This window comes from Heteronotia binoei, chromosome 11 (assembly GCF_032191835.1).
Source record: "Heteronotia binoei isolate CCM8104 ecotype False Entrance Well chromosome 11, APGP_CSIRO_Hbin_v1, whole genome shotgun sequence".
NCBI lineage: Eukaryota > Metazoa > Chordata > Lepidosauria > Squamata > Gekkonidae > Heteronotia > Heteronotia binoei.
In genome coordinates, this window is record NC_083233.1 from 29,881,844 (window position 1) to 29,900,057 (window position 18,214).

General features: G+C 42.7%; 1 protein-coding gene across 2 annotated transcripts in view; it reads right to left on the minus strand.

Moving 5' to 3' along the window:
• LOC132578874 (protocadherin-11 X-linked-like) overlaps positions 1–18,214 on the minus strand; it is a 1,063,113-nt gene that overhangs the window by 248,692 nt on the left and 796,207 nt on the right. For both annotated transcript variants that reach the window (XM_060248968.1, XM_060248967.1), the window contains one exon: positions 875–1,073. In XM_060248968.1, the coding sequence (XP_060104951.1) occupies positions 875–1,073 (199 nt within the window). The remainder of the gene's footprint in view (positions 1–874; positions 1,074–18,214) is intronic.

Below are 18,214 nucleotides of genomic sequence, written 5' to 3' on the forward strand. Positions count from 1 at the left end.
AATGTTGAACCTTTAATTAGTAAATTGATTTGCTTGGTTTTATATTTTAATTAGTTGTTTTAGAATTATGTGTTTATCTTTGATGTGACTGGCCCTGAGCCCATCTGGGAAGGGCAGGATAGAAATGTAAAATAATAAATAAATAAACAATTCAAATATATTTGTGACAATCTCCTGCTAAGTATTAATCTGACAATTGTGTAATTTTATTAGGGGGACAGTTTTCTTTTATCATCATTCTGTAACTGTTGTTGATATCTGTACTGTGATTTCATTAGAAAAGAGAAAGAGCCCAGTAGCACCTTCAAATTGAACAACATTTGTTGCAGGATACAAACTTTCAAAGTGATCACGGACTCACGAAAGCACATAATCTACCACAAATGTTGTTAGTCTTGAAGGTGCTACTCTTACTCTTTTCTACTGCTACAGACAGACGAACACAGCTACACATTGGTGGTTTTATCGTATGGCTCCAAGACCTCTGAAGAAAAGAGCTTATTATTAAGAAAGGAAAGAATTGCTCATAATTCTGATTTGAGGGTCTGGAGGACGGCAATTCAGTGATAAAATAAACTGTGCAGAATATTTCTCCCCAGGAATAGAGAGTTTATATACCAAAGACAAAGAAAGCAGAAATAATCTGCATTTGGGTTCATCATCTGAATATCATACTAATGTTGAACACAAAATGTTACAAGTAGCCACAAAAAAAATTCATCTCTGGACAGAATGATCCATCTTCCCCCGTAGGAGCTGTAGCAAAGTAGATTCTTTCCACCAGTTTAAGTCCCCGTTTTTCCAGGCATAAGGGATGCACACCTTAGCTTAATGGCATTCCCAAACCTAATATGACTGTATGCAAACAACTTACTGGACTCTGGGTCTGAATTGCCATCTCCTTCTGTCCGACTGTTAGGTGATGTCTGTTCGTAGTACTCCTCTTGTGGGAAGCCAAGTGGTAATGGATGAGACGTACTTGCGGTGCTGCTGGGCTCATGGTCTCCTAACCCACTGTCACTGCAGCTTTCCTGAGAGCCATCTGGTAGATGAAATGTGACTCGGCGCTGTGACTGCAGAGGAGGGAAGGAGATTGCACAGTTTTAGCCAGAGTAGACAATATTGAATCTAGATGGACCAGTAATCTGACTTGGTCTAAAGCAGAGTTTTGTGTGTGTAAGAAGTGATGTGATACTTCAGCGACACAGGAAAGTCTTACTTTAATGAATGACAGGCACATACAATTGTCATGCTTTCTTCATCACATCTTTCCTTTGAGTACAGTTTCACCCAATTCCTTATTTAGGGAGGAGGAGGAGGAAGAGACTGAATTTATACCCACCCTTCACTACCTGAAGGAGTCTCAGAGTGGCTTACAATCTCCTTTCCCTTCCCCTCCCCACAACAGACAGCCTGTGAGGTAGGTGGGGCTGAGAGCTCTGACAGAAACATCTCTTTCCAGAACAGTTTCTAACAAAGGTCACTCCAGCAGTTGCATGTGGAGAAGTAGGGAATCAAACCCAGTTCTCCCAGATAAGAGTCCATGCACTTAACCACTACACCAAACTGACTCTGATAAGTTTATAGTGCAATCATGAAAAGAGTTACACCCTTCTAAGTCCATTAACTTCAGAGTACTTAAAATCATGTAATTCTGCTTAGGACTGCACTGTAAGAATTCAAATGAGGTCCACCCTTGTGTTTAAAGTGAAATCCCAAAGCTTCTGCTGACTCCCTATAAATCAATACTGGGATTTGAACCACCTGCTGAGACTGGATTTTTTTTTTTCTTCTGTTCTATAAATCTGAATAGAAAGGAGAATCTTTTCATTTTATTTTGCTCCTGAAAGTCTCAGAACAAAAGAATGTACAATTCTATTATCCAATGAAAAGGAAAAACAAGTGAAGGAAGGAAAATAGAATACACTAGTAAAAGACTAGAACTGTGGTCAGCTCAGATGCATCATACTTTTTATGCATTTAAATGTTGCCTACATCTTTCAGACAGGGCCTGAAGCAGCATACAGCATTTTTAATAGAATACATTTTTAAAAAATTGAAAAGCAAAGAAATCAGTACAATCAATGAATCAGAAATCAATAAATAATTTTTGTGCACCTCTTGCGTTCTGCTGTTTTATTCTTCTGACTTAAAGAAAAGAACAAGAAAGAGACTAAAATAATTCAGAATGGAGTGCTTGCAGCCTGCAGCGTAGCTGCTAGGCTGCAGAGGCACATTTTGCCACCCTGAGAGGAGGAGGAGGACAGCCCGTTTGGGCGTGCTTTCTGGGGGCAGGGCTAAGCCGTTCTAACGGTCAGCCCTGTGTTCCTTGAGGCTTTGCTATTTTGATTGGCCCTCCCGCCCACCCTGTTGGTTATGTGAGCAATGGCTGGTCATCCCTTGTTTGGAGGCCAAGTAGGAATTTTTTACACCTCAGCTGATTGGCAGTTGTTGGGGTGTGTTTTTCGCCTACCCTACATAGCTATGCAGTGGATTGTGGATTTGGCTATCGGGAGGTGCTGTTAAATAGGTGGTCACTTTAGTTGGCATGTTTTCCTGGGTTATGGTACTATGTGGCTAGGGGAGGACCATGAAGCATCCCCCTTTTGGGGAATTAGGTGTCTGGCATGATCAACCCTGGGGTGTGATGACCCAGGGTGGGGAGAATGCAGACCGTTGTGGAGACTCAACGAGATGGTGCCTTTCACTGAGGCATGCATCTGAGGTTTGGACCCTCTGGGGTGGGCCTCCCTGCTGGGCTGGCCTGGCAGGAGCTGTGTCACACAGCTCCAGCTGGGGGCTGGGTGTCTCGCCCGCGAATGGCAGGGGAGCGGTCTGTTGAGACCCCTAGCCCTGACCAGGCTGCTGTTGGGTGTCCTTGCTGGGATGTTATGAGTTATAATAAAGTGGCCCATAATTTTACCAATTCATTTGTGTCCGACTCTTTATTCCAACCTTGGGGGGCAATGGGACAATCAATGAAATGCTGAACCATGATGAACGAGGGTACAGAAATTAGAACCCAGAAATGACAGCCCAAAAGACACAGTGGGGACCTTCAATCTGTTCTCTCAGGGTGTTTTCGCACTCACCTTCAGCCGGCGCCGCGACCCTCTTGACGACGGAGGATCTGTGCTGATTTCCCACACGAAGCGCTGGAGCAACCAGAAGAGCCGCCAATTTCCGGCGCGAAGCCCGCTCAAGCGTTTTCCTGCTTCTTGGCGATTTACGTTTGAGCGGGCTTCGCGCCGGAAATTGGCGGCTCTTCTGGTTGCTCCAGCGCTTCGTGTGGGAAATCAGCACAGATCCTCCGTCGTCAAGAGGGTCGCGGCGCCGGCTGAAGGTGAGTGCGAAAACACCCTCTCTGTCATTCATAATGACTCAAAACTGGTTTGACTACATTTTTTCACTCACTTTACTCTAAACTGGTTATTTAATTTGCATTTATTTAGGCATCTGTCTTCAACTCAATGCAATGTAGAACCCGCAGAACTTCCTCATTGTGCAGCTTGGGGAGAGGCCAATGTTTTGTGCCTTCCATCTCCCCTACCCCAAATAAATTCATACCCCTACACACACTAACATCATTAAACAGTGTAGGAGTGCAACATTCATTTAGCTGAACTGACACACAGGCAATTTCATGTCAAACAGCAAATTAAAATATGTTTTCAAATCATGTTTGGGAACAAAATGCTAGAGGGACAGAATGAGAGTCCAGTTTAATATACAAAGAGAAAAGATAATGGGCTAATTCTAGAGAACCATCATTCTATATTCCAAGAGCAAATATTCACTACTAGATCTGTACCTAGTCAATACATCTCCATAATCTGCTCCACTTTCAGTAGTCCCCCTTCTAACTCTCTGGCCTCAATTCTAACCTTCAATATTCTTCAATATTTCTCACAAGAGTCTGTCACATTTCTTATTTATTTTATGAAGCTGTGATAAAGAGTCTCTTTACATCTTTCAGGGCACTTCAATGATGGATATGGACTACTTGATCAAGATTTAAAGACTAGTAAACTAGGAGATGAATAACCTAGCTGTTGCAAAGGAAGAGAAACAGAGCCCTTTACCTAACCCAGGCTGGAATACTGTACATAGCAAAACTTTAATCTGAGCCAGCATTTCTTCAGACTTCTTCAAAAACTGAATATTTTGAAGAAGTACCCATATCTAGCAGTTTTGCCCAATATTCCTCAGCTTCCATCCTAGACTTTCTGGGTACAGACAAGTAAAGAACCACTGAGAGCATTCAACTGACTTCAAATAAAAAGACTGCATAAACCCCCTAAATCTGGTTGTTGATATCTTAGTATCTGGTTGTTGATATCTCAGAAACAAATAGACTATTCATAGGGTCACACAGGTAAAAGTTTTGCACAAACTTACTAAATTCTGGGCCAAAATAGAAAAGAAGGTCTATGATCAATCTTCCTAGTGATGTTACTTTTATAATGGAAATGGCAGTTGGAGGCTGTAACCCTACCTATCTCACATGGTTTCCCAATCAAAGAAAGTCCCCCACCCTGAGGTGATGCTGACCCTGAAAAAGGAGGGAGAAAAAGAAATTATAGGGTGCTTCTCTTTCCTCTCTTTCTGACAAATAATAGTGCAGAGAGGAAGGTTGGTTTCAGTCAGAAATGAGATGCACGGGATGGAAATAGTTAAACACCTTATCCTTGCATGCTTTGGATCTGGAATGGAAAGAGTTCAACCCTTTCTCCCTATAAGCCATGGATCTGCTCTGAACTGAGGATCTACATGGATACAGTTTCCATACAGTTCTCAACCTTTTTGAGAATGAGGAGCAACATCAACATGTGACAGTTTTTGTACAATTATTATTTGTTGATTGATAAAAAAAACCAATGAAAAATATCAAAATTGCAATGCTTATTGATCATATGGATTAATGGACCCCTTGCAATAACTCCAAGCTCCTTCCAGATTGATAAACGCTGCATTAAAGAAATCCAAAACTTTTACAAGACCTAGTCATAGATCTCCCAGCATTTTACCTGGTTTGGCATTAAAACAGATCATGTTTCTTACAGAAAGGGGTCAACAGCTATTTTAAGCTATTCACATTTTAGCAACCGTCTAATCCACATCACCATATTCACTATTCTCTGGCTGAGATACTCCCACTTGTGTGTTCATATCAACAAATATTACAAGCACACACAATATAAAAGAAGAAATGCCATCCTAATTCCATCCTTCCAAATGTATCTCCTAATCGATTTAGCACTTCCAATTTACCTAGTCCCAGTTGCAGAATGGCATTGATGCATTGGCTTTCTGCCATTCTTTTTGCTTGTGTTTGTGCAGTTTCTGCAAATGACTGTGAAAGTGGTTTGATCGGGTGCATAAATGCTCCTTTGAACAAAAACCACCTTTCTGCCTTGGTTGGCTGACTTGGGATGACTGTTGCTCTCTGATCAAGCTGAGAAAACAGGGGAGAGGGGGAAACAATGCTAGTTTATCTGCATCAGGGTTGCTGCTCATAAATGCCTATTTGATCAACAACGTGCACCTCAAACAGTCTCACTCTGTTAGCTAAATTCTTTTCTGCCCTAGCTCAACAAGTAATCTCCATCCCATCTGTAGCACTAAACAAATTGCTCCCAAATCTGCAGCGACTCCTATGTTACAGCCACTGATTTGTACACATACCCATGGGGGAGGGCCAAGAGCCACAGTCATAGTGAATTACCTCTCTAGATGTTACAGCGGAATCCTATGCAGAGTTATATCCGTCTAAACTAAATCCTGACCTGGATAGTCCAGGCTATAGCTCAATTTTGAAAATACACAATAGGCTACACAGAGGAATGAAGTTGCAACCAAATGAAACAAACCACTCTGTGAAAAATGCTATTACAAAATATAATTCATACAAGGAAAAGAGTGCATTTCAGCAACCTCATAATTTTACATACTGCATGTGCATATTTATGCTCATATATACACCATTGTGCGAATAGTCCAAAACATCATAAGTCCAGAAAAGAGCTCCAACAGAGTAAAGCCTGTTTCAGACCACCAGGTCCTTCCTCCAGGGAGCATCTTGCAAAACTTGCGGTATATGTATAGAAAATATTCACAATGTTCTGAAAGGTATATCCATTACAAAATTACAAAAATGCATTCATAACAAATTTTTCACAGAGTGGTTTGTTTCATTTGGTTATAGCCCGATCTTGTCAGATCCTGGAAGTTGGGTACTTTCACCCCTGTAGGTATTTGGACAAGAGACCACCAAGGAAGCCCAGTGTTGCTACACAGAAGCTGGCAATGAGAAACCATCTCTGAATTTCTTTTGCCTTGAAAACCCTACAGGGTTGCCATAAAACAGCTTGATGCAAAACAAAACAATGGATTTAGAAGTGTGTCACTTTGTTTAGGATGACATTGTTGATATTCAGTCTCTCTCTCTCTCTCTGTTAAACAAGCTCTGTTCATTTGTACATAAACATCCCTTTCTTTTAAATGGGACCCTGATGAGCTTTCCAATGTAGATACGTATATAAATCTTAATAGGAAGGATGATGTATTCACAATGTGGGGGATCACGTGAAAAAGTAAAAGAAGCAGAGACTGGCAATGAAAGCAAATTATGCATGAGACATAATCCAAAATTAATTATAGAAATTCTCTTTATAAACTGTTGGGAAATGGGCCAAACAGAAAACAGGGCCAAGCACAGGCAACCCATGGAAGATGTACAGATAGGGTTGCCAAGTCCAATTAAAGAAAAATCTGGGGACTTTGGGGGCGGAGCCAGGAGACTTTGGGGGTGGAGCCAGGAGACATTGGGGGTGGAGCCAGGAACAAGGGTGTGACAAGCATAATTGAACTCCAAGGGAGTTCTGGCCATCACATTTAAAGGGACAGCACACCTTTTTAAATGCCTTTCTTCCATAGGAAATAATTAAGAATAGGGGCACCATCTTTTGAGGCTCATAGAATTGGACCCTCTGGTCCAATCGTTTTGAAACTTGGGGGGTACTTTGGGGAGAGGCACTAGATGCTATACTAAAAATGTGGTGCCTCTACCTCAAAAAATAGCCCCCCCCAGAGCTCCCAATACCCACGGATCAATTCCCTATTATTCCCTATGGGAATCATTCTCCATAGGGAATAATAGAGTGCCCAGTAGACATTTCCCCCCCACCAGGCTTTCTAAAGCAGGGTGGGGGGAGAGGGTCTCCAAACCAGGGAATCCCCTGCCCCCTTCCTCTTTCATACACACAAATACTTACCATACTAGATCTTCTTCCTGCAGAACTCTACCTGCTGTGAAAACGAAAGCAAAAGAAAGGGAGGGGCCGTTCTCCATGGAAACTATTACTAACCCTTTCCAATTAAGCCCTTCCTGTTTCCTGTTTCCTGCGCAGCCTTAAAGGAACAGCCTTAAACGGATCAGTTTGCAGGTTTCTAAACCTGCAGGAGCTCTACAACTGCATGATGCCTACACGCATGTCCCCCCCCCCCCCGCTTCCGGATATTTGGAGACCGGGGGAGGAGGCTGCAAATTCGGGGGTCCCCCACCAGGGCAGGGTGGGGTTGGGAAGCCTATGTACAGAACAGGAAGAAATCTGGCTAACCACATTCCTTATATCGAAAAAGTTACTCTCAAGTTTCTGACATAGCAAGCTTTTCACACTTGACACTGAATCTGACATACAGAATAATGAGGAGGATGTAAACATCCACTTTTAAATAAACCAAGCGAAGGCTTTTTGTGCTCAGAAAATAATCCACATCATATTACAGTCAGATTATTTTTTATATGTATCTCACATAAAATTGTTATTTAAGATCTTAGGAGCTAAGAAACTTAGAGATCAGTAAGAACGACAGTATTTAATGCCACATTTCCTGACAATTTAAGAAACAATGACTTAAAAACCAACTTGGTTTTGCTCCATCATTTTTCTGTCCACACTTTAACATTTTAAACAATAAGCAGAGTGTTTTTTTTTTTTAAAAAAAAATCTGCTGCCCAAATAACTGGGAGACCTGTTTAATAAATCAAAAGGGTTTTAATCAATTAATTTAAATGAGTAACTGACTAAATACTGCAGCCCTACAAAGGAAATCACTTTTCTTAAAGCTTCTCAAAGAAATGTCTCAAAGCTTTGACATTTCAAATTGTTATAATTTCTCTCCGGTTAATAAAAAGGGGAAATTGCTTTTGTTCCCACATATTCTGGAAGTGGGATGACAATTTTTTCTAAGGAGTGTTAGATGTCAAAGAAGGATGTATGTTCAACCAGGAACATTTCACACACAATCCTAATTGAAACAAATGAGAGTTGTGGAAGAACACATCTGCATTCTTCTGCAAGTCCAATGCATTTGCACAGTTTGTCCTAATTGGGGCAGTTGCTTGGGATAAGACAATAATTGCAAATTGTCAAAGGCTTTCTTGCGCTGTAAATTACTCACCTCCGTTCAAATACTAATCAGAGTCTCAAATGACTGGAATTGATTTTATTTCACAGAACAGGTGTTCAAAAACATTGAGCTGTACTACTCAGATGTTTGCATTGATGAACTGCTTGCCATTTAAAACAAACAGCATTTCTGTGTGTGTCTGTGTAGGAGTGGCGTTCCACATGAAGGGTAGCTGCTGCTGGTGCAGACTCACCAGTTTTTTTTTTTCTGGGATTATGTATCCCCCCCAAGGTCATCCTGGGTAGCCTGTGCATCATTTTTAAAAATAGCTACTGCATTTAGGTTACTTTTTGATCAGCATTCCATGGTTGGTTGGCACTCATTGTGTTGGTACATGCTCAGAACCCACTGGATAAAACAACAATTGGTAGCCAGACTGGCAAAACTGAACCAGACTTGGTCTGACTGCAGCAGGAAGTCAAGCACTGACTTTATTTAATTTATACCCCACTTTTCTCATTAAAAAGAGCCTCTTGGCACAGAGTGTAAAAGCTGCAGTCCTAAGCTTTGCTCACAACCTGAGTTCAATCCCCGGCGGTAGCTGGATTTTCAGGTAGCCAGCTCAAGGTAGACTCAGCCTTCCATCCTTCCCAGGTTGGTAAATTGAGTACCCAGCTTGTTGTGCGGGAAGTGTAGATGACTGGGGAAGGCAATGGGGAAGGCCATAAAAAGTCTGCCATGAAACACTGTGAAAGCAACATCACCCCAGAGTCGGAAACGACTGGTGCTTGCACAGGGGACCTTTTCTTTTCTTTCTCACTAAAACTCAAGGCAGATCTGATCAGTAAGCTTCTTCTTTTCTATCAGGTACATTGGGTGGGTTGATTTGGGGGAGCCACTGTGGAAATAAGTGCAAGAATGTGCAGGCACAAAATATTTGCATTTGCACCTGGATGCCCTCATGCACAAACACTGAAGCAGCCCAGAAAACTAGGCAAGGCTAGAATGGCAAATGAAGCCATGAAATTTCTTCCCCAACAAAGCAGGGTTGTAATGGCTTATTCATTTAATAGCTATCTATGCCCCACTTTTCTTTCCAGTGGTAGAGCTGCCAGGTCTGACTCAAGAAATATCTGGGGACTTTGGGGATGGAGCCAGGAGACTTTGGGGGTGGAGCTAGGAGCAAGGGTGTGACAAGCACAGTGGAACTTCGAAGGGAGTTCTGGCCATCACATTTAAAGGGATCATGCTTCTTTTAAATGACTTCCATCTATTTGGAATAATGAAGGATAGGAGACCTTCTTTTGTGGCTCATAGAATTGGACCCTCTGGTCCAATCTTTTTGAAATGTGGGAGTTTTTTTGAAGAGAGGCACCAAATGCTATGCTGAAAGTTTGGTGCCTCTACCTCAAAAATAGCCCCCCCCCCAGAGCCTTAGATACCCACAAAACAATTTTCCATTATACCCTAAGGGAATCGGTATTCCCATAGAGAATAATGGAGTATTCAGCAGCAATCCCCCCCAGCTTTCTGATGACCCTGAAGTGGGGGGAGGGCCTCCAAACTGGGGAATCCCCTGCCCCCAGCTGGGGATTGGCGACATCATCAGGCAGTCCTATCCAGCAGGGACCTGAAATGGCTTACAACATTGTGCCCCCCTCCATTTTATCCTCACTACAACCATGTGAAATAGGCCAGGCTGAGAGAAAGTGACTGGCCCAAGGTCACCCAGTGTGCTGCTATGGTGGTTCAAGGATTTGAACCTAGCTGTCCCAGATCCTACTCCAGTTTTCTAACCATCAAACCACATTTGGCTCTCTTTTTCAAAACAACATAAAATAAAGTTCACAGATGGAGATGGGGAGAACAGTGATCAAACTCTGAATGTTCAGACCAACTCATCCTTTGCAGATGGTGAAAGCAGCCAAATCAGACCACTCACAAATGAGGAAAAAGGTAACCTCAGACACGCAGAACAATATGATATTGTAAGGCTGTGGTCACACTGGAGACTTGGCGCAGTCCCAGCATGCCTCTAATTGCAGTGGTTTAAATTGTTGCAGGAGGTTCCTACCATATAGCACACGCCGAGGCAGTTTCCCTGCACACTTGTGTGATGGTCAGGTGTCCACATCACTGCAGTAGCTCAACCATGGAGCACACTGTTTGGTCACTTATGCACTAAATGCACATAACAGCAACTCCAAAAAAGGGCAGCGGAAATGGTTCAGACATCCCATTTGGCTTCAGTTAACAACAAGGGATTTGATGTCCAGAAAAGTGGAGTGGTAGAGCTGGCAACCATAATGACTGGACTTTCCCCAGTGCCTGATTATTCCACTTTCAAAGCCAGACAAAATGGGGTGGCTATTACTGGGGCATGGTTGTCTGTTCTCTTTAAATCTGCAAAGGTGCCATGATGATATCGGTGTGTCTTCATCCTAAATGAGCTTTTCAAAAAAACCAAAGTGGCTTTGTGATAGTCCACCTTCCAAAGCACCACTTTACTCCAGGTGAGTGGATCTCTTTCCACCTGAATGTTGGCAACCCTACAAAATTCATGAGGGCTTAATCATAATTAAAGAAAAATGGAGTGGGTGGGTGGGATTTCCTTATTGTTCCTTCTTTCTGCAATTCCCTGTCCGCCAGTTCGTTTCCTCCTGATCTGGACCTACTCCTTGGTTCCTATCAATGTTCTGCCATCTTTCTTGGTTACTATCAATGTTCCGCAGTCTTTCTTTCAGACTTGGGTCTTGACTTGTCCCCTTACACCACATTGTCCCCATACACCACATTGTAATCAAATTAATAAAACATGCCACAATGCTTATCAATTTTGTTGTGACTCTCTATACTTGCTCCCTTTGGAAACAAACAGAGAAAACAGCTGAGTCTGTGGATATCTTGTAATCTTATATATTCAAATTGAAATGCCTCAGGGAAGAAGTTTCAAAAATAAATGTGACAGAAGCAAAGTCCCTGCTTTTGGCAAAATTGTATTAGTGTGGCTTGCTTGAGATTGCAGTAGTGATGACTACATAAATTTAGAACGTGGCAGTTCTACTTGGCAAGGGTGGTAGGGGTGGTGGTGGGGAAACACTTGGTTCTGCTTAAATGCTTTGGAAAGGTAACATATACAGAATATTTCCAATTTTCCTTTAACACTTCCCAGTAGATGGGCACTAACTGGCACAAATAGCCATAGATCTACTGCCTTTTCCATGTCTAAGAATGCAGAACCTCTAAATTTTATAGTGCTCTTTATTTCTTACCCTCCCCCCCCCCCAAAAAAACCCCACTTGCTTATGGTCTCCATTGCTCAACCCCCTGTGAGAATTTTGCTGAACTCTGAGATTTGACAACTTCCTAATATTTTCCCCAACAACAAAAAAAAAGGAAAATAACCAAAACATATAAAGCAGACAGATGGAAATCATCATCATGCCAGTGTGGCCACATAGGAGAAAATAATTTTAAAAGTATGATGGGGGTAAGATTTTACAACAATTATAATTCAAGAAGCATTTTAAGGTAGATGCTGAGCTGATATAATTTAGTACACCTTCTGATGATGTCAGGGGTGTGTGGCATATGCAAATGTTATGCAAATAAGTTGTGCTAATGAGCTTCAGAACCTCTTTCCCTACAAAATGACATGAAATCATAACTTTACTTTCTCCCATATGATTTTATACATACAAATGAACAAAATGGCATGGAAGGAAGTCCAGGAAAATGGCAACTAAAATATCTGGGTAATTAGTGTACTCCTAGAGTTGTACATAGTCTTAAAAACTGTTGAGTCCAGCACATAAAATCCAAACTAGAGCATTCCCAACAGATGGATATCCAATATTCTTGCTGGCATGCCATGCTCTTGGACATGTCTAAATAAGCTCCAGGGTTACGGTTTCCCCACCTGTAGACACACAGAATATTTCTGTAGTGCACATGAGGCTTTGTTGCCATTTTTTCTGCTCTGTACTGGTTGGCATGTTTATAGGATTTCTCTGAACTAACCTATAGTCTGGCAGACTTAACTGGCAGTGGCCAGTTCCAGTGGAAAACCTCCCCATTATTTTTGTTGTCATGAATAAAGATTTTGCATTTGTCATTACAGCTGCAGTTGCCACTTCTCATACTGATGGATTTCTAACCATCAAGGGACAAACATGCAAGCATGAAACAGCCTTAAGCAGTTAACATAAGAGGTTGAAAGAAACAGATGATTTGGGTTTTGTGTGTTTTGCATTCGGCACCCTCTTCCGGCTTGCTGTTAACATTCTGGTTGCACATGCATTACTACTACTTACTTCTACTACTACATTTATATAGCGCTTTTGAAAGCCCAGAACAATTGACATACATTATCTGGTTGTAATCGTTACAACCATATACTCCCGTCCACATTGCCAGGAGGAGTCTGAATGAGGGGCTTGCAAAAGGCTCTCTAGTAAGTGCACAGCTGAGAGGAAATCTGAACCAGAGACTTCCTCATTTGTAGCTCAGTCTTCCATATCAGCTCTATGGAATAACAAGTAATTAGTTTCGGGGGGGGGGGGGGTTGACACATGGTGCAATGATGGCCACTAACCTAAATGGCTTTCTCCCAAGTTGCTACCAAGTTGCTACCACTTTCTCCCAAGTTGCTACCACTAAGGGGAGAGTAACACAACAATAATTAAATATAGATACCAGATCACACATATCTTTATCCTTATTCCAAATTCAGAACAAATAGAGAGACCAACATTGAAAACTCACCATAAAGTTGCATCTAAAGACGTCTTGTCCCCCTGGGAACAGACTGTCAGAGGCACTACATCTCACAACCTGTCCCCTTTACTCCACTTTCCTTAGTGTTTCTGGTACTTAGCACATGGGAAAGCCAAGCCGCTAGCAATCACATCAGCCCCAACACCTCTTTCCCCTCCACTGCCAAAACTCATCTTGGGGAATGCACAAGAGGGGAAATAGAGAAAACTGTGAGATTCAAGAGCATTCTACCAAATGAGAAGCTAAGAACTGCCATGTCCAAACCATCCCCAGTGAATCTTTCCTCTTGAACATGGTTAAGCTCTCTGATAAAGTTAACACTTGGGGTGGATGCACTTGGATCTAGCTATATCAGTTCTATAACTGTTACTACAGTAGCTAATATAATTGCATCAGTGCTTACCTCTGAAATTAGAGCTGAGATACTTTCAACCCCCCCCCCCCCCCGAATATATGAAGCCATCTCACACCTAGTGATGAATACCCTCACCTGACTCCATTTCATTATTTCTCTGATCACTTTTATATAGCATTATGTTTCTCTTGACCTTTCTCTCCTCCCTTTAAAAATGTCTTTTTTTTCCAGAGTTGCTCCTGAAATTACATATTTCAATATGTATTTTACCTTCCTACTTGATTTGACATTTCATATATATTCATCTGAATGAACACTGCAACCATAGGGTTGGATCCAACCAGCTTTTCCACCTGTGAGAAAAGTCAGACCTGCAAAACTGCTTGAAATGTTATGCCACATAGCAGGGGGACTACAATAAAGCACAGAATTAGGTGAGACTGAGCGAAAAAAAAAACCCTGAGCAAAAAAACCCTGCATAGTTTCAACCCATACACTGTTCCCAAGTATTAGGAATTTTAACCTCCAAGTGGGACCTGGAGATGTTCTGGAATTACAGCTCATCTCCAGATTCCACCGATCAGTCCCCTGGAAGAAATTTGGAGGGTTGACTGTATGACACTGTGCACTGCTGAGGTATTATGCCCCTCCCCAAACTCTGCCTTTTGCAGGATCCATCCCTGAATCTCCAGGAATTTACCAAACCAGAGTGGGCAATCTTATCAAGTTTGTGCACACGTGTGTGGGACTCTCTGTGTGTGGAATAACAGCTCTTGCAATTCCCATTTCTGTTAAAAGGCTATGGATTCTCCACCCATGATGGCTCCCCCTCTTTCTTTCCTCACCCTTTTCATTCTCAGTTGCTGCCATCTCCTAGCCTTCAAAAAAAACATCCTGTTTAAGGACTAGGACTTTAGCCCTCTTCTGCTGTACAATTGCTCACCCTAGCCTCTTAACAGATGTACAAACACACCAAAGGGATAGTGGGATCAATTTCAGCCCCCTCCCCTTAGATTTTCTTAGGTAAGAGTATTCAAAATGGATGTGAAATGATTCTGGAGATCAGACTAACAACATCCAAATTAACACAGAGTTTAATAAAATCAAAGAACCACATGCATGCTTATTCGCATAACAAATCTGAGCCAATGAAAATTGTTGTGACCATAGTTCCTCAGAAGCTGTTCTTTCCTTATCCCTAAAATAGTGATTGACTTGATCTGGATAGCCCAATCTCATCAGATATCAGAAGCTAAGCAGGTTTAACTGGTTAGTATTTGAATGGAAGACCACCAAGGAAGTCAAGGGTTGCTATTAGGGTTGGGCACGAACCAAGTTACGAACACATTTTGTGATTAAACAAGTCAGTTTATTGGATTCTGAACTATGATTCAGACAATCATGTTGCTTGTGAACTGTCCACAAACTGGCCTGGGTTTTGGTTCATTCAGTTTGGGTTCATGGGCCAGACATGCTGGTGCCCAAGGCAATGGTGGATCTTGCTGTCACGGCAGTGTAACTCTCCAGTGAGTCTTCCAAGCTATGAGAGCTGTGGTGGCTTCTGCAGGGGCACAGGTGTTTGAAGCAGGGAAGTAAGCTGTCAACAAGGAAAAAGGGGGACAGTGGATTTGATGGTGGTTGTGGGGGTTTTGCCAGTGGACTGACCCTTGGTGGTGGTAGAGGAAGACCAGGAGGTACAAGAGGTTCAAGCAGTTAAACAACATGGTCTTCACCACACCAAGAAGTTGCTGATACAGGGGAAGAAGGTAAAAAGAGGGACAGCTTGCCTGCAGTGGCTGCAAAGTGGGGGGTTGGGAAGCAGATCCCTGGATATTGGAGAGGGTGCCCAAAGACATGTCTTGGATACTCAGTCATGAATCTAATGAACCATGCACCAGTTTGGCAAGCCAAAAGATTAATGTAGGCTTGAGAACCATGGTTTGTTGTTTCTCACAAACCACCATTTTCCTAGTTTGTGCTCACCCCTAGTTGATATGCAGAAGCAGGCAATGGCAAACCACCTCTGAATGGCTCTTGCCTTGAAAACCTTGTGGGGGTTTCCATAAATCAGCTGTGACTTGACAAGGGAGGGGAGATAAGGATAGATTCTTAAGGACTGGCTCTTCATTCTTGGAGTTCTAAGCATTCTGAAAGGATTTGTAAGTATTCTTGTTCACAGAAAGGACATCAGTCCTTTTCGTTTTGACTGCACATTGTCATTGTTGACATTGTGGGGAAAAACAGACTTCTGAATTGTTGCCTAAGAGTGAAAAGCAAGAGCTTGGGACCTGGCATCTTTGTATCAATTTTATCCCACCTCCTACCCACCCCCCGAAAAACTCTTACTGTTTGTCTAGGGGAAGTAACACACTTTGCCTTTCAGGCCCTGGATCAGAGATGTCACTTTCAATACTTTCTTTGTCCTGTCCTAGACTAGGTGCTCTTCTGCTGAGTAGATGTGCCATCTACCTCCCTTCCCTTTAAGTTGTGGCAACCAGCAAAAGGCACTTAGAAATATCTGAGCACAGATAGAATACAGAACCATTTTATTAGAAATTCTGGGGTGCAGAGAATTTATTCACAGTGTGAATGGGGGAAAGATGTGCATGATAGACTTGAGCTCTGAAATCAGAATCTGGTCCCCTGTCTATACATCCTAGTGCATTCTGTCATCGCACCAGAAAAGTTACATGGCTAGCATGCATCTAAATACCCATTCAATAATAATGATGCAGGTAGAAAAATGAGAGGAACAGGAAATAATTGTGATGTTTTGGCTTTCGAAATGCGGTTACTATATACTGTGTTTCAACAGGCTGTACACCAGGGAACAGACTTGATGGTAAACAAATTTAGGAGCATCTTTATGATATCAAGTTCAAGCACTGGTTTACCTAGTTTGTGCTGCTATCTGAAGCAGTAGCTCTGCTACTTCAGTACTGGAAATGCCCAGGATTGAACCTGGGACCTTTTGCACAGAACACATGGCCTCTACCATGACCCTTTCATGAATAACCTTTTTTCTGAAAAGGAAGCAAATTGCTAATCCAGTGAGATTTTGGAACATGAAACAAACATATCAATGGTTGGACCAGCCCTGCAGCTCCCATAACAATGTTCATTCTATTTTAGAGTTATTTGCTGTCTCCAGCATTTCTCTAATACCCTTCCCAGCTCTGCTACCTGAGATCCTTTTAACTGGAGATTTCAGGGACTATTCAGGACCAGGCCTCAGATTCAGCAGGAGCTCACAGGAGCGCAGCTCCTGAACCTTTCTGAGGGTTCCCCCTCCTACCTTGCCCATTGAATAGTAGGTGTGGCTGTATAACAATCCCTGGATGAGCTCCACCACCTGTTTTTCTATAAAACGACCCCTGTTCAGGACCTTCTGCATCCCAAACACGTACTGCACTTACTGAACTATGACTTTTCCTCTCAACAGCTGTTGGAGAACAGGAACATCAATTCTGCTCCCTGCCACATGCTAAAAGAAGATGATATTGGATTTATACCCTGCTGTACTCTCTGAATCTCAGAGTCCCAGAGCAGCTTACAATCTCCTCTACCTTTCTCCCCACAACAGACACCTTGTGAGGTAGGTGGGGCTGAGAGAGCTCTCATAGAATCTGCCCTTTCAAGGACAGTTCTGTGATAGCTATGGCTGACCCAAGGCCATTCCAGCAGGTGCAAGTAGTGGAGTGGGGAATCAAACACGGTTCTCCCAGATAAGAATCCGTGCACTTAACCACTACACCAAATCAGAGAGTGTTTCTTGTTCACATCTGGGTCTTCTTTTTAAAGGCCAGCAGAGTTAGCAAGTTCAGTCCTATGTCTTGTACAACAACAACAACTTTTATTTGTATCCCGCCCTCCCCGCCAGAGCAGGCTCAGGGTGGCTAACAACATGATTCATACATTGATTATACAAAATTGAATAAAACTACATTTAACAGTTTAATTAAAATTCTGGTTAAATTTTTAAAATTAATAAAAAGTGCTAATGCTATGTTTACTTTTATGGTGGCGGTTTTCTTAACAATTTCCTTCTTCTTCAGCGAAAGCCAATTGGAAAAGGATGGTCTTACAGGCCCTGCGGAACTGTTCAAGGTCCCGCAGGGCCCGCATTTCCTCTGGAAGTTGGTTCCATAGGCTTGGAGCCATAGAGGAGAAAGCCCGGTTACGAGTGCTTTGCAGCTTCACCTCTTTCGGTCCGGGAATGGTCAACAGGTTTTTCCCGGCCGACCTCAGTGCTCTCTGGGGTTCATATGGGGAGAGACGGTCCCTAAGGTAGGCAGGTCCTCAACCATATAGGACTTTAAAGGTAATGACCAGCACTTTGTAACGAACCCGGTATACAACTGGCAACCAGTGCAGTTCGTGTAGCCCAGGCTGTATGTGCTCCCACTTGGGGAGCCCCAACAGCAGTCTAGCCGCCACGTTCTGCACCAGCTGCAGCTTCCGGGTTCAGTACAGAGGCAGCCCCATGTAGAGGGCATTACAGTAATCCAGTCTCGAGGTGACCGTTGCATGAATCTCCGTTGCCAGATCTTGACGCTCTAGGAAGGGAGCCAGCTGCTTTGCCCGCCTTAGATGGAAAAAGGCTGACTTGGCAGTGGCTGCAATCTGGGCCTCCATTGATAGTGAAGGCTCCAGTAAGATTCCCAGGCTCCT